This window comes from Zonotrichia albicollis, chromosome Z (genome assembly GCF_047830755.1).
Source record: "Zonotrichia albicollis isolate bZonAlb1 chromosome Z, bZonAlb1.hap1, whole genome shotgun sequence".
In the NCBI taxonomy this organism is placed as follows: domain Eukaryota; kingdom Metazoa; phylum Chordata; class Aves; order Passeriformes; family Passerellidae; genus Zonotrichia; species Zonotrichia albicollis.
The window spans coordinates 34,087,130-34,104,194 of NC_133860.1; the positions used below are offsets into that span (position 1 = coordinate 34,087,130).

The 17,065-nt window shown below is 41.7% G+C and overlaps 1 protein-coding gene across 4 annotated transcripts in view; it reads left to right on the plus strand.

Annotated features, from left to right (window-relative positions):
* The first annotated feature begins 8,829 nt into the window (after nt 1–8,829).
* MAP3K1 (mitogen-activated protein kinase kinase kinase 1) overlaps nt 8,830–17,065 on the plus strand; it is a 59,133-nt gene continuing 50,897 nt past the window's right edge. The window contains exon 1 of one of the 4 annotated variants that reach the window (XM_074532394.1): nt 8,830–8,972. Coding sequence is in view for 2 of the 4 variants with exons in the window: in XM_074532390.1 (XP_074388491.1) it covers nt 9,619–10,094 (476 nt within the window). In the remaining 2 variants the exon portion in view is untranslated. Of the gene's footprint in view, nt 8,973–9,541; nt 10,095–10,131; nt 10,496–17,065 lie in introns of those variants that run through there. The other 3 variants (XM_074532390.1, XM_074532392.1, XM_074532396.1) reach the window with 3 other exon arrangements.

Below are 17,065 nucleotides of genomic sequence, written 5' to 3' on the forward strand. Positions count from 1 at the left end.
AATGGGCCAATGCCTAGTGTCCAGAGCAGTTGGTCTCATCTGATATCATCCCCAGCTTAGACCATGATTTTTCTGAGTCATAGCACTTTTCTGAGTGATTTCATTTGTCCGTGCTTTAGCAGTTGTTATACAAATACAGCGTGGATAGTTACAGAATTACACTATTAAAAGTGTAGAGCCACCTAAGCAGTTCACCTAACAACAAATACTGTGTTTAAGGAGATCTTCATATCACTATTAACAAACCTCTCAGAGACAATAACATACAGAATTTTGGTTTATCAGAAGTACCTTTCATTTTTTAAGAGGTTCTTCTGAAACTGAATTTCTCATAGGTATAACATAATTATCAGAATTATTAAAACTGGGCTTTGGGAAAGAGAGGACACAGATGTTGCCTTCCTGGGCCTAGGGACCAGGAGTGCAGGGAACAGGAATGGCAGCAGAATCCTTCCCCTATCCCTGGAGTTTAACCATCAGGGCCATGACTGGTGCTCTGCAAAAGCTCAGCTAAGATTGCAAAGGAGAAGTGGACAGATTTTGCCTGTCTAATTCTTGAGCTTCTGTATATCCTCTTCTAGACCAATGAATGCCAAAATACTCAAAAAATCTGGTATGGTAAGCTTAGGCTTACTAGCAACATTTTCATTCATACTTTCCCATCTTCTGCAACAAGACTAGAATGCGAGACATCAGTGGAATTCAGACCTCTGACCTTCTGAATATTCACAACAAGCATGCTTTGAAAGCATCATACACTTCAATCTCAGGACAGCTTTTGTTGTCTTTGGTGTGGTACAATTACTAAAATAAGATGGTTGGAATGCCTTTCCATGTACCAAAACAAACACCTTCACATGGTTCTGTAACATGCATCTGCACCAAATATACAATGGTTGTGGTTTTAAACAAATTGTTTGACATGTTTACAAAACTAGTCTAAGTTTCAGATATGAATCATTGTTATTCCAAAAAGTAACAGTTTGTCTCATGCTTTGTTGAAAGCAGGGGAAATGGAAACATTTTCTCTTCATAGCTATGACTTTGCCTTTCTTGACATCATCAAAATGCATTTGAATTTAACTTATCTACTTTCAATACTTTAAAAAAGAGGGAAGAATGGAGAAGACAGAAGTTTATCATACATACCTCTTTAATATGCTGTCATTAGTGATATTTTAGAATGAAAAATAAGAACCAAAGACAATACTAAGGAGAAAAGATTATAAAGAATTTTGTATTTATTGACTGATTAACATACATGTTCACACGAGTTAGAGAAATAGTATGGTTTATTTTATATTTAAAGAAGTTGCTTTACACCATTTCTGTTAGGGGAAACACGGCATTTGAAAAATAGGATTTTTTAAACTTTCTGCAGGCTTTTCCAATTTGCCATATTCTTCTTTCATAACTTTCTCTGATGATACTTTTCAGATGCTCTTCAGCTGTCTTCAAACACTGGACTACTTAATATGATAAAAAGATGAACTGTGTTGTTCTTTGATACCTATACACTCATGGAGTAGGGTATATACTACCCCAAATCCTTCAAAATCTGAAAGAGCAGCTTCTGGTGGACATGTACAATGTTCTACAGAAATATATATCATATCAGACCATTGTGTTGAAATTGAAGATTCCCACAATGCAAATCTGAGTCTTAAGAATCTGGGGGGGATTTTTAGAAATTTGGAAAAGAAAGGGAATCTAGTCAGGGAAAAAAAAGATAGCTAGGTACTGCTTAAAAATGCAGCAAAAGGCAATCTTCTCTACTAAAATTTAGTTGGCAGGATAAGAGAATAAAGGATTGACCTGAACTAGAAGGGTGCTTTCATATACAAAGAGAAAGGTGCCTTTCCTCAAGGTTCAATGAGTTTACACCTGCAGATTAACAGATATCAAAGCTAGGCTTTCCTCATACTTAAAATGCTATTTTGTTGCTGAAATAATGTGCAAGTGTTTCTACTAAAGTAAATCCAAATAAATCTGAGTTCTTTGTGAGAAAGAGGGAATATGTGTTGTCACAACTCATAGTAAACATGGGGAGTTAGAATACACAAAGAAATTTGAGAAAAATTCAGAAAGTTCTGGGTTTAGGAACTCAAAAATAAGTAGTATAATTTTCTTTATTTAGTATCAACAGTCTACATTTTATTTTATCCCTCCATACTTCATATATACATATTTCACTAGAGACTGAAAGAAGTTATTAGAACGTGGCTGCAGTAGTTCTTACTACTGAAAGGTATGCTACCACCCTGTGAAGGATCCTTTGTTCTGGTTAAACAGAGCAAACACATAGTTATAATCTCAAGACTTCCATGACTAATATGGAAAAGTGTTAATACACATTCTTATCTTGGATAGAAATTAAAGGGTAGACCGTTCATGCAGCTTATAATTAAGATGTTAGAAACCACCTAAAGAAATGAATATAATGAAATCAGTGCATATTTGTAAGCAAAATCACTTTCCAAATCTTGTGTGTAGAGGAATGAAATTAAATGCAGCATCTCAGTACTGTTCCTTAGTTAATGAAGTTCAAGGGAAAATTGTGACATTTGTTTTTTAACTGATCTGACTTGCACTGTTATTGCCATGCACAGAAAACTGGATTGAGGCTGTTACACAACTAACTGGAAGTGGCTTGCATGGATAACACCTTCAACTGTAAGTCGTCAGTTATGCTCTGGAGATTTGCAAACCTTGATTCAAAATCTGAAAACTTTTGGCTTGAACCACAAAGAACAAGGAAGATAGGCAATCAGTCAAAATAAATTGTGTATCCTACCTTGGCAAGCATTAGAGTAATGTCCCCTCCCAAATCCACACAAAATATTCTGTCAAGGTCATTCCTTGCTTCTCAAAGCCTTTCATAGTGCAAACACATAGAGCATTTGAAGTCAGCTCAGCTTTGTACACTGATAATATTTTTAGGTTACATCAGTGAGATGAAATGATGAAAATGAAAACTGCAAAACCACAAAATCTAAACCAAATCCACTAAAGGAGCAGCATATATAAGTAACACACATATTTATATGTATTTGCTTGTATTTATATTACATGAAAAATCACTTTACAAAAGTCAAAGACCACCAACTAATGCAACAGCAATTTTCTGTGATTTCAGTACCTAACATAAGGATGATAAGCATGCAGAAAATAAAGGATTTTTCTATTCATGATTTATTGATAGGATTAGTATCCAGACATCACAAAAATTACAAATTAATTGGGTGTAGCAAAGGAAGCTATGATGTAGAACAGCTAGAACTCTATAAATGAAAAACCTCAGGAAGGGCAATCAAATTCCACAGGTATGTTTACATTGTGGAATAGATAGAATATGTTTTTAAAATATCATTTCAGTAAAGTAGAACACAAGAAAAGTCAGAAATTTGTTTTGCAAAAATAGATTTTATTTCTTTATATTTCTTTTGGAGCCAGCTTTTCGTGAATTACGAAGATAAGAGGATTGATTTTAATACCAATGAAAGACTAGAACTGAAATGTTACTTTCCTCAGAAATCTCTAGTGCAATTTTCTCTTTCCAAAAATCACATGGGGAACTTTTTTATGACTCCTGGACTCCTACTTACTTATGCACAGAGGACATTGAAAGAACATGTTCAAAACACTTTGCCATTAGAGAGGCAAATGCCTAATACTGATGTCCAGATCATATGGTTTTTAAAGATGTTTAGTTTAGATGATAGCTTTGGATTAAAAGGCTTTGGAAACACTGTTCTCAGGGACTGTGACTGGCACACAAGCAATAAAGTAGTGTTGTGCCAACTACATTGCTCGAGGGAATAACAGAGATTTAAAAGCCTTAGTAAAAAGCCACACAGACTTTTCTAAAGAAAAGGCTGCTGGTGGTGGTGACGGTAGAGACCTGACTGTTTGGACATAAAGGATCCCAGAACTATTCTTAAGATCTGTAGACTCCCTGACATTGTCACAGCTAATAGCTGTTTGATTCACTTCCACCATGGTGCCAGAAAATTGGCAGGCTTGGCATAAAGGGGTCATATGATGAGCTAGGCATGGTGCTGCTGCTGAGTTTTGTTTCCTCCAACAGCTGTGAGGTCCTTGGCAGGTCCACCTGCTGGATTTAGGAAGAGGAACAGCACTGCCACCACTGCTGGACATCATAAATGGAAGCATATGGACATTATGACTGGTGGGCCAGGGTGGAATGAGCAGAAATGAAAAGGAGGGAGAGAATGTGTCAGGCTGGATGCCATTACTGCACCCAGAAACGATTATTCAGATATGCACTGGCTCTGGAGAAAGCAAGCAGGGTTCTCTGTGGAGAGTGTTCCTGCCAGTTCCTTGTCCATCTGGCAATTATTCAGGGAGGCAGCCATCCAGAGGTCTCTGTAAAATTGTGTGACTCCTGTCTGCTCTTCTTTTGCAGATGTTCAAAAGGATTGTGTGGTATGTGCTGGATATATCAATCACATAGGAGTGTTGCTTAACAGCCCACAGCCATGCTGAGATATACCAACCAGGCATTTAATGTTTGCTGGTGGTTGAATGTTTATGCTGTTTTCAAGTCACTGTCCTCTAGTTACTGCAGCTGGCACTGTGTGATTCTGCTGCTGGCAGAGCAAGGGTGATGAGCAGCAGGCAGAGGAAAAGAATAACTGTAGGTTCCTCTTCAGTGGGAGTGAGGAAGTGGTCCTTCTTCCATCCCGTTGAGACAAAAATAAAAGTGAAATTCTTGCATCTGTTTCTCGGTAATTTGGAAATCTGTAGCTTCCAGGAACAAAGCTCCCACAATTTATTAAAAGTTGTGCTTCTATTTGTGTCTTTGACTCATAGAACAGAAAGAATAACAAACACCTAGGCTGAAAGAGATTTAACAGTGGTAGCAGCAGGGTGAAGGAAATTGAGCTCTCAGTGTTTTTCTGAGTCTGAAATGGTAGAGTTGCTTTCCCCCAGAGAGTTAACAGATAGTGGTGTTTGCAATAGATGGAATTGTTGATCCAGATGAGAACTATGCTGTCAATTTACTAGTCTGGAAGAATCTAAGAAAAAGAGCTTATAGCTGCAATAATTTTGGTAGATCTTCATAAGTGATGTATGAGAAGAGGTTTAAAAGGTTTTGCTCAGTTCATTAATACACTTCTTTTGAGCAAGAATTCATCTTGAAACTTAATAATATTATATCCCTCAGCCTTGTGTCATGCCTTAGGTAGGTAAATATATTTGTTACACAGTTACAGCTGGGAAAAATTGAACCATGAAAGGATCATGACTTATTCAAGGCCAGAAAAGTCCTCTGTAGTACCGCCAAGAAGAATATCCAAGTTAGACATCAAGCTATCAATATTCTAAAGAATATCTGAGGTCAAAAATTGAACTGATTTCAGTAGTTAGTGCAAAATGTACAAACAAGTGATAAAAAAAAATCAAGGCAGCAGATGTACTGTACAAGGACTATGCTCTAGCTTGCTGATTGCTCTGTTGCCTGTTTTTGCCTGTCTTTCATACTTAAATTGCAAACTCTTTGGAAAGAGATCACCTTTTTGCTTTGGATCATATGGTACATAGACCAAAAGTTCACCAGTTCATGAGTAGATGATACAGCAAAAAAAATTGTTTAGTGTAAGGAATGTGACTAGACAATGTAGGAGTGTTGTAAGTAGCATCACCACCATTATTTCTTAAAAGGAATAAGGGAACTGTTATTACATGCTTTGGCAGAACAAGGAGATTTAAGTACAGCTCTTTCCTTATACTATGTGCCTGAAACCTAGGTAAAAACATGACTCTCAGTTTCACAGATCCAAAAATATTTTTTAACGAAAGTTCAGTACCATGTGGACTGAAATGTGAGGCGAAAAATCTTTAAATGTGTTTTCCATTAAAATATTAATGAAAAGCATAATTAAAACATTAAGGAAAGAAATTTATAAATAGCAGTAGACTAGACATTCCCAGTGTGTGAGCAAAACCTCTATAATTTTCTGTAACAGATTCCAGTTTTACCTGACATCCTCTCTCCTGAGAAGTGGTACAGGATCCTGATCTTCTGAAGGAAATTTCTTCTGAAAGGTATACCTTAATGCTATAAAGTAAGAATGATGCATCAGCAAGATGGCAAAGTATTTCTACAGAAAACAGTAATGCCAGCAGAGTTTCAGTAAGGCCTAGGAAAGTGGCATGAAGAGGTGCTCGGATTGGTTCTCACTTAGTTGCTTGACTTTTCCATTACATTACAGAGTAGTAAACAGGAAAGGATTTTGGCTTACTAGCTGGTTTGTTTTCCCTTTCTCACAACGGAAAGAATGAATAAAGGATCAAGGTGGGGATAAGTCTTTCTACAGAGACTAACAAGACATGGAGAATCCAGTTTGTATACAGTATTAAAACACTTTTTGCATGTTTAGTCAAGACCAGAAACTATGGATTGTGTTATCTCTCATATTTATTCTGTTTGTGCATGATGATGCCTAGGTTATGTATTCAGGGGCACAGCAGATCCCTATCTCTAGCATGTTGAAAATTGTTGATTATTCATTACACTGTTACAAGTTTTGTGCAACAAGGAAACTCCTTGGCTTGCAAAATCTTAGTGTGTTCCCAAACAGAAGTTTCTTTGTGTACAACAGTAGATGTTCCAAATATTGCACGATGCTAATTTGAGGCCAAAGGCCTCTGTTTCATAACAAACCCTGGGTGCTGTTGCTTGTGACTAAAAACTGCTAAAAGCCTCAGGTTACCTTCTAGAGCTGTGTTTTAGATGGACTGGGAAATAATTTGTGCAAGAGGTAACTGAGTGTCTTTCAGAGCTCTTCAGTAAGTTTTGCACTTTTTTTTCAATCAGGTCAGCTTGTTTATTTAAGTGCAAAAAATTTTAAGAGCAAATGAGAAAACACAGATGTCAACCAGCATGTTCAATTTCTGATTTCAAAGTGGTAGAGCATTTATATTGTGCATAAATCTGTGTTGCATGCCAGCAGTACACTACATAGTGTTCCAGAATGAGGAACGGAAGGTGGGTTTTATTATCCACTCTGCTTCCTTCTCTGGCCAAGGCACTGTGGAGAAACACATTTTTGAAAAAAAATAAGGTGAATATAAGGATTATAGGCAGAATGTACTTTATTAGAATTGAAATTCAGACAGTAATGAAAGGATAAATAACCATTACAAGGCATGCCATGCATTTTTAAATGACAGAATACTAAGGGTTTTCCACTTTGCATCTTATCCAAAAGTAATGCAAACCCTTGACAGCACTGGCCTTACTCAAAAGGCAAAGTAATGCCTTAACAGGAGTGGTGACAGCATCTGTCTCCTTTTAGCTGTTTCTTACAGTGGCGCCTCCCACTGTCCCTGTATTTTATATTTTGCCCTGTTCTTAGCTGCTTTCCAGAAAACATTTCACCTCAGTGTTCATGCACATTCCTCAGTACCCCACTGCCACTCTGACATTTTCCTTGAATTTCCTGTTTCCTTCTCCCCTGTTGGAGTCTTTACACCCTGAGAGAGCTGTCCCCTTGACCTGTCATACGCGTTGTATACACCCTTCCCATTAGATTTACTTTTATTGAAGATGTGCTTCTTCTTCTCTGTATTCTATTCCAACCAATCAATTCTGTTCTATTCCAACCAATCACTATTCAAAGGGACATTCCTCTTCCATTTGATGAGCATTTATAAAATACTGAAAGTCACCTTCTTGTTCTGTTTAAATGTCTTTAAAAGCATAGGGGTTTGTGTGGTTATTTTCTTTCTTTTTTCTGTAAATGTGATTTTATGGCAGAGAGGAATATTTTAAAAGATATAATAGTGCACTGATTTGCATGGAACTTATTTCATGCTGTGTCTACAAAGTGGATACTTTGTTATCTTATTCCCATGAGTAACATTCTCACTTTGTCAATGTGTCTTGGTCTAGGAATCTTCCAGAAAACTCTCTAATTTGCAGCAGAGGCTTGTCAAATACTACCATTATGAAACTCAGAATTAATTTATATCTCTGAGTTGTACATTACAGGAGAATATTAGATGATCTGCTTATCCCATACTTGCAAGATGACAATGAATTCAACTGACCTTCTCACAGCGTCCTTCACTGAAAAACTCGCACAAGGACAGTGGTGGTGCGGCATGTTGGCAGACCACCTAAATAATTCGCTCAAGGCCTTACCTATTGATATTATTCTGCAAGAATATACAGCACAAAGAGTGTCCTCAGGCTTTTGTCTAGAGGGAAAAACTTCTTCCTATCTCCTCATCACATCCTCCAGCAAAGACCCTATGTTTAGGTCAGCCTCTGATGATATATGAAAGGCAAGAAAGAATCTGCTTTCTGTTCTCACTCAACCGGTAATTCTCACTCAACCGGTACTTCAGATGAAATCACTGATCCTAGCACATTGACCATACTAATAATCATTGTTGTGACGCTTAGTTAATGTTACACCTGGATGTTACACCAAATTCTGAGAAATAAGCCTGAAACATTCATCTTAAGTGCTTTGAACTGTGTGACTTCTACTTTATCTAAAGACCACACCGTTTTGAAAACAACCTTGTATGCACAGCAATATTCGGTTTTCGTTTTCTCATCTCAGATCAAAAAGCAAAACCACCCCAATGCGGTCGAGCGAAAATCCCGACAAGTAGAAAATTTACTTGAACCTCCCAAGGTTCGGTCATGTGATGTCTCCTGCCTTTCTTCTGTCTCGCAGTCTCTCAGGAAACAGCCGCAGCGGTAGGTGTGCGTGGCAGGGTATAGCCCATCTGCATGTGCATTCCTGCGCACACATGGAGGCGGGCGCGCTCCGGGACATTAACGCTTCTCCGTCGTTTGCAGACACGGACAAAGACGACCTGAGCATGGGGGCAGCGGCGCCGGCCCACTGAGGGCAGCCCGGCGAAGGACGCGCGGAGGCTGCGAGCGAGGATGTGCATTTAATTTCCTACTGGCTCCAGAGAGGGACGACCAGGTGAGCAGGGGCACACCGGAGAGGCGATTCCTCGGCCGCACGCAGCGAGGCACCGCGGGCGCTCCGTTCCTGCCGGCCGCTCGCCGGCTGCCAGGGCAATGCTGGGGACAGGAGAGGCTCACATTAAGTGGGTGCGAGCGGGAGCGCTCCGAGATCCGGGAAAGGCTCCTCCGCGCCCCGCTCGGGGGAGCCCGGCCCGCCCGCCCGTACTCGCCTCGGGGCCACCGGAGCCCCCGCAGCTCTTCCACACGTGGGGAGGGCCGCGTGGGGGCGGGGCCGCGCTTGGCGCCTCCACAGGCTCCCGGGCTCGGCCCGGCCGCACGGACGGACCCCGTCCGGCTCCAGTCCCGGCCGCAGCCGCAGCCGCAGCCCCAGCCCCCGCCCCGGCCCCGCGGAGCAGCAGCAGCAGCGGCGGGCGCGACTCCCGCCCGGCTCCCGCCCCGCCCCGACACCTGCGCGGGGGCGGGCGGGGCGCGGCTCCGCGGCACCTACAGGCGCGGCCCCGCCCCCGGCGCCCGCCGCCGCCAATCCGCGCCCGCCGTCCGCCCCCGCCCTACGCCGTTTGCGCAGGCGGCGCCGTTTGCGCAGCGCGCTGTCCGCCGGCGGCCCCCGGTGCTTGGGAGCCCGATGTGACCCGACAGAGAAAATGGCGGCGGCGGCGGGGGATCGCGCCTCGTCATCGGGATTATCCTCGGGCGGCGGCGCGGAGGCGGCCGCCGCCGCCGCCTGCGGGAGCCTGAAAGGCGGCGTGGTGGCGGGGAGCGTCGCCGGGAGCGGCGGGGGGCTCTTGCGGGAGGCGGGCGGCGGCAGCCGAGAACAGCGCTCTGACTGGAGACGGAAGCAGCTGCGCAAAGTGCGGAGCGTGGAGCTGGACCGGCTGCCGGAGGCGCCCCTCTTCCTCGCCGCCGCCCCGGCCGCCTCCTCCTCTTCCTCCTCCTCCTCGCCGGAGCCCCCCGAGACGCTGCTGCTCCACTACCTGCCCGGGCCGCCGCGCTCCAGCCCCGTCAGCCCGGCTGCCTCCCCCAGCCGCTGCGCCGAGCTCCTGGAGCCGCTGCCGGCGGGGAGCCCGGCGGGGACGGACCCCGCCGCGGAGCGGAGGATGGAGCCGTCCCCCGCCGCGAGGTGAGGGGCGCCTACGGCTGGAGGGGCGGGCAAGGGTCGGTCCCGGCGGGCGCTGCGTGACAGCGGCGGCGTCGGGGCTGTTCCCGCGAACGGGACTCCGGGCGGGCTCCGCCGCCCCGTTCCCCCCTGACCGCGGGCCGGTAGCGGATGCGGGGGCGGCGGAGCAGCCTCGGAGCGCAGCGCTGGGGCGCGGCGAGCACTGCTCGCCCGCCTTCCCGCGGGGCACCTGGTCCGGGGCTGAGGGAGGGGCACGGCCGGGCCGGGCCGGGCTGCCCCGCCGGCCTCAGCTGTCAGCGGTGCGGGGCTGCTTGGGAGCCGAGCCGAGCTGTGGGGGGCGGCCCGTCTGGCTGCGGGGTGCGTTTGTGCTTGACTTCGGCCGGAGTCCCGAAAGGCTTTGAAGTGTGAGCTCGGGGCGGTGGCGGGGCCGGGGCCGGATGTGTCAGCAGCCATTGGGGCGCGGGGCGAGCGAGCGCGGAGCTGCCCGCGGGGCCGGGGCCGGGCTGCGGGCGGCGGCTGGGCGCCTGCTCTGCGGGCTCCCCGGGCGCTGCCCGAGCACTTTGCTGCAAAACTGAGTAATCGACTTTATTATGTCTTCATTTTCCCCTTCCCCCCTCCCCCCGACTTCTCCGAAGTCAGATTCTAGTTTCCAGCTTCGCGATATTGCGGAACTGATTTCTTTTAGTTAGAAGACTTTGAAGCATAAATATTCTCGCTGTTTTTCTAGGAGAAAGTAATTTTGTCGTGGCTTAGTCCAGGTGAAAAATTGCAGTGGTTGTGTTCAGTGCCCTGGTGTTTGCAGCCTATATTTGCCTTCTATATGTATTAATTGATAAGTCCACTTTCTTGTGATCTGCCACTATTTTGCCTGTTTAACTTGTATGCAGCTATTCATGTTGAAACGAACTTAAGCCCACAGTGAAGCAGTTTAAGTACTTTAGTACACATTTCAGCTTTAACGTGTACTCGCTGGGTCTTAGTGGTGTTCGTGTGTGTAGACACTGCAGTATGACCAGGTAATTTTGATGTGAAGATGACAATTTCACCTGGATCTCTTGTAAGGTTTTATCTGGTGTGTACTCTGTAGTTTAAGAACTTAGTATTAACATCCAGGGACCTATTTTAATGATGCCTTAAAGTTTGGCTCCTCACTTAAACCTCATAAAAATATAATTCCTGTTTGGACGTATGGTTTGTGTGTTCTTTTAGTTGTGTCTTCTGTCAGTCAAACCTCAGGAGTATTTTTTTAAAGGTTGAATTACCACAGGAGTACTGTAATAAGAACAGTTTTCTAGACCAATGTCCTGTTTATATGTATTCTCAGCAATTCAGATGGATTTTGGCCTGTTCCTAGGGCAGTGTAAAATACTTGTTGTGGTGTGGTTGTGCAGATAAGAAATGGCTCTGTACTTACAGAAGGATTAGCAGGAAATTGTAAATGTTTTGCAGAACGGTAATGATGTACACGTTTTAGTGAGTGCCTTGTCTTTTTATAAACTCTTAGCACCATCCTTGTTTTTATAAAGTCATGATATTGTAATGTACTGCATATTGTAATGCATTAATAATGTATCAAGTTTCATGGCTTTCAAGAAAAAAAAAAAAGAATATCAGAATATGTTTGAAGAGGCTGAGTCTCATGGTGATAGCAAGTGGGAGTCAGGCTCAACGTTGGAGGTGCAGGAAGGTCAATGTATGTCGCATCAGTGGTGAAACACTGCGTCCATCCTGGCTGGTTGGTCCCACAGCAGCAATGACAAAGCAGCTGTGGAATTTTTTTCCTTTTCACATGGGCAATTTTGCTTACTTTTAGGTACCTGCATTTTGCCAAGTCAGTGTGTTGAGAGTGTATACACGTTAAAATACTTGTAAGCGCTTTGTGCTATTTGACTAGGAATGTTAACAAATCCTAGAAAACACTGAATGCCAAAAGCTTTTCTCTTAAGTATTTCAGTGAGTCTGCTTTGAGTTTATTATAAGGGCAGTTGAAAATACATGACAATTTTAACAATGATTGTCCTTCAGAAATACCCATAAATGCTCATTTATGGGTAGACTATCTCAGTAATTCTGTGTGCTGTATTACCAGTAAACAGATATTAGACCAAGTAGTACTTTATCAAGCTGCTTAAAAAATTCAAAACATCTATCTGTCCTCATTTTAATATTGACTTTTTTCAGCTGGAGGAGAGAGCCGAATTTATATGTGAGTAACATATAAATATTGTATATTTATATATTAAATGTGTATTACTCACATATAAATATGTGAGTAATACACATTAAATTTGCCTGGGCAGCTGTTGCCCAGATATTTATTAAGACGCAAACTTAAAGGCATAATTTAAAGAATGTATTATCAGGCAGGCTTTGAATGCAGTTAGTTGTACTTTCCTATAAGGATCTACTATTAGTTAGAAGATATTATGCTTGCTCCAAAGTCCCCCTATCAGACTCTTTGGTATTACAGTTACTTCCTTTTAAATAGATTCTCTATTTCTGTTTATGCTGGAAGAACTTCTTGAGTCTCAAAATGAACCTGAGAAGGGAAACTGACTGCTGTTGCATTATAGATGTAAATATTACCTTTTTCCTTCCAGCTCCCAAGCATTCTGCATGTCAGGCAGTAGAGTGAATATTTTCACTAAAAGCAGTGAAGGGTCTAAGCTATCTTATATCACTGCAAGAGAAGAAGGGAGCTGTTTTCCTAGGAATTGCAGCTTCAACATGATAAAACACTTCAAATCTTTTATCCCATATATGTTGTTTACTGTCGGTATGTTGTTTTAGTTCATAACAAGAGCCAAATAGTGAATTCATTGATAACTGTAGTATGATTTCTTGTCGCATAAGGGAAATCCATGGAGATAAAATGCACTTCCTTCTCTGTGAGCTTAACAATATGCATTTAAAACATACAGACCTTAAAATGATGTTTGTATCTGAAATTGGTGTAGATGCCTTATTACTTCCTCAAGTACAGCATTAGTTTATATTGCTGCAATCATGTTTTTATAAAAATGAAAGGAAATAAATGGTGCAGTTCATCTGTGTGGTATAACCACGGACTTTGTGACTTCCATGAAAATTAGGTGTTTGAAAAGGTGTGTGCTGGATACACTAGTCAGCTGCAAGACTCCCCTTGTAGATGTTTATAGTGTATTTTTCTGCAGTTGCCGTTTGACACATGCTAGAGGCACCAAAGTCACACTGTAAAACTGAAGTTTTGTCTGTATGTACAAGTGTGCTAATAAAAGCTCATCAGTTGCAGCCATGTTTTTCAATTTGTAGCACCTTTGCCTTTCAAAGGAGGACATGAATGCTTCTAACAGAGCATTGGGAGTTGTAGTGAGAACAGGAGAGCATCTACAGTGATCGCACAGCATGGCCAAGGATTTCTTTGTCATTGAAATGCAAACTTTTTCTGTTCTTCTCAGAATGTAGCTAAGGTAAAACAAAAAAAAAAGTATCTTATTATTGATCCTGGCTATTCCCAGATAAGGTAAAATATAATTATGTATTTTGTCCAAGTCTCTAATGCTTGATGTTTGTAGTCATCTGTGTAAATAAGCTACCAAATTTTCTGCTTCCAGTTTGAGCGGATACTGTGGTGAGAGAAGATTGTCTTTCTACCTCTTCTGTGCTCTGTGGCTTGGGAGTACTTTTGGAAGAGGGTCACCCTCTCCCATGTCTGATTTTGATCACTCTTAGTTATTGCAAGTGGTAGGGTTCTGCTTAAATGGTCTGATCGGGTATGGCAGTTTCTTTGTTCCTGTGCAAAGTAAATAGATTGTAACTAACTAATCTGGAGCTTTCTGTCTCATTGGATTTAGTGATACTAAAGGTTCAGTCTCCACTGTCACTCAGTGGAGTCTAAGTCTGCTCAGTGCAATACCTGTGTGTAGACGTGTGCAGTCGTATCTTACCCAAAGGCTGAACATGTAGAGCACAAGATTTGAATACCAGTTTTTCCTTCTGTATGATGGATTTGAACTTCACAAGACCTTTTAGTGTACTAGCGCTTTCAATAGTAATGGTGCAGCTGTGCAGAGATTTATGCTGCTGCAGGGAGGCGTGAGGCAGGAGTAGAAACAGGCATCTGGGAATGCTTCTGTTGGCTTTCACTGGCTTCCAGTGTTGGTGAAACTTGGCTTAAGCTTGTTTAAAATACAAATTATATGTTGCCATGTAGCTGTTTTTTAAACAAACCTGTAAAGCTAGTTTTCAGCAGAAGTGGTGATAAGAGGATGGATCTGCTTTGAGTTCTGAGTTTCTGAGGCTAATCCGAGTGTTCTCAGAGGATTCTCTGCAGAGACCCGAGGGTTATCTTAATTTACTTTTTATCTGCTGTGCACTCACTTAAAGCTCTAGAATTACAGTTCATTCTTTTTCTTAAGGCAGAGTGGCCAAAAGCCTTTTAAAGGGCTTCATTACTTGTCTCTGTATGACTAGGAGAACGTGGTTAAGTGGAGAGCTGCTTTCTGTTGCTACCCTCCCTTTTTATCTTTATCCGAAGGCTGACTGTATTGCCTGCAGGGTTGCTTCCGCTTTCCAGTCTCACACTGCACAAGTAGAACTGGAGTGTTCTGGTTGGTGCTGAAGTGTCTTGACTATTTTTTTCCTGTGTGTTTGGAGTTTTGAGGGGGTTTTGCTTTGGTTTGTTGCTGGTGGGGGGAGGGGTTGTGGGTTTTTGGTTGGTTTCTTTTTTTTTTGTCTGATTCTTGGATTGTAGGATTTGGGTTTTTTGATTTTGTTGAGTTTTGGGGGTTTATTTGCTTTGTTTTGTTGCAGTTGTTTGTTTGTTGGTGTGCTTTTAGAAGATCAGTTTTGTTGACTTTTGGCTGTAAAATGTCCTGAAAACACAGCAGCTCTATTTACTTGCTATCTAAGAGCAGCTTGAAATTGGAAATTATTTACGTTCTGTCTGGAAATGGATGAAATAGTTTTCAAATTGTCATAATAAAAGGTGATAGAGGCATCAGTCCCTCTCTTTTTTGGCTTGTTAATGTCCAGTTTTTGGTGGGGTTTTTTTTTTAATAGTGTTCAGCATGTGATGATTAAATAATTTAAGATGTTTGCAGAAAGTGGGTTTTTTTTCTTTAAACTTAAAATGTCATGGAGTATTCCTATTTGTGAGATTAAACTCTAATTCAGGACCATCTACCTTTGTTTCACAATGTCTCCATATATTTCATTGTGTCCATGAAGTGTAAACTATTCAAATCATTCATGGAAATACAGCATAATACTGTCTGCTCTCATCTCTCTTGTCCTAGTATTCAAATTAGTAATGAAATGACTGCTGATGTGATTATTATGCTGGACAACTTCAGTTCTTTCCTAGTATTTCCCACCCTGCTCTTGGTACTGCAGCTCCTTGTCCAGGGTCACTATGGAAGGCGGAAATCGAGTGCTGAGAAGTGGGTTGCATCTGCTTGACCTCACTGACATCTGGCCACATCTGACATCTTGTTTTCTGAGCTCTCCCCCATCCTCTTCTTGAGGCTCCAGTCATCTTGCTTTTGAGCAAACTGAAATGAGTTCTTACTCAGCTCTCAGCAGTGATGGTCATGTACTTTTGGGAGCAGGCAGTTCACCCTCAAGGGTGTCCATATATGTGTTTCATTTCAGTAGTTATTTCTCTGAAATACCATCTTGAAGCCTGATGATTTTTGAATATATAACCATCATGTTTCTATCTCCAGGACTTTTCCTTTTGGACGCTGAAAGAGCTTGATCTAAATATTTAAAATGCTGAAGGGGAAAAAAAACCCCTAACCCCCTAACCCTAATTTGTCATAACAAACTGAGAAACAGTTAAGTTTTTTTTTAATACAAAGTGTTTATATTACCTCCCATTCTACTGCAAATAAAATGTCTGCACAATATAATTTTAGTAATTCTTAGTATTCTTTAAAATGGAGGCTTCTAAGGTCAGTGGATGATATTTTGCCTTCTGATAATATGTAGGTGCTCTGCCTTTGGAGATGTATACAGAAATGTGTATCTGTAAAAGTGTGGTGAAGCATGCAGCTCATGAACAGTTTGAGCTTGTCAGATTATGACACTAGCAGGCTAGTGTTTGTTTACCACCATGGTTAAGACAGTATTGCTATTGCTTCGAATTATGACTGTACTTTTAATTTCTGGTTGCTGAATATATAGTTTGAAAATTCTTGTGTAGTCAGTGACAGTTTTTCTGTTTATCTTTTTTTTGTTTATTTTTTGGTTTCTTCTTTCATGGGTTTAGATGGTGGAGTTGCAAGGTCTGATATTAATAGTCTTTTAAATCTTTTTTCTCTGATTGAGGATTTTAACTTTAGCATTGCATCTACAGTTAGTGTCTTAAATCTTTCCATAAGTAAAGATCTGAGATGTTTGTTATTTCACTAAAGAAAATGCCTCTACAGAGCTCTAGGCTACAGGATTACAGATTTCTTGGCTTTATGTAAGAAATGATTGCAGTTTTGGTTAGCATGGAAGCTTGCTGAGTCAGTGTTAATGTATTCTTAAAAACTTGGGATAACTTAACTTTCATATTAAGGACCTGTTTTGCCTATTATTTTGTTAGATTATTCATATAAATAAAACACAGGAAGTGGCTTCTGTAGTTGAGTAAAGTTCTTTCACAGTTCATACTTGAAATGGAATAGTGAAGAGTTAGTTTTTAATTGTGTGGAGCTGGATGAAGTTATTCTTAAAACTGTACTAATATACATAATTTTATTTTTAAAAAGATATTTCAGTAATTCCTCTATATTGATCCACAAAATGGCTTCTCCTGTAAAGATAGAATTACGATTGATTTTGGGGGGTTTTTAACTGTAAGTTCTTCATTGATTTGTAATGAACAGCTTATTACAGTAGGTCTCCTGATCTCTGCAGGCAAATCGAATGTCCCAGCCTGTAGAAAGTGCAAGGGCTTTGGGGTTTTTATTAGGTTTTCCATGGTGTGGAAACTATTTCTAAAATGC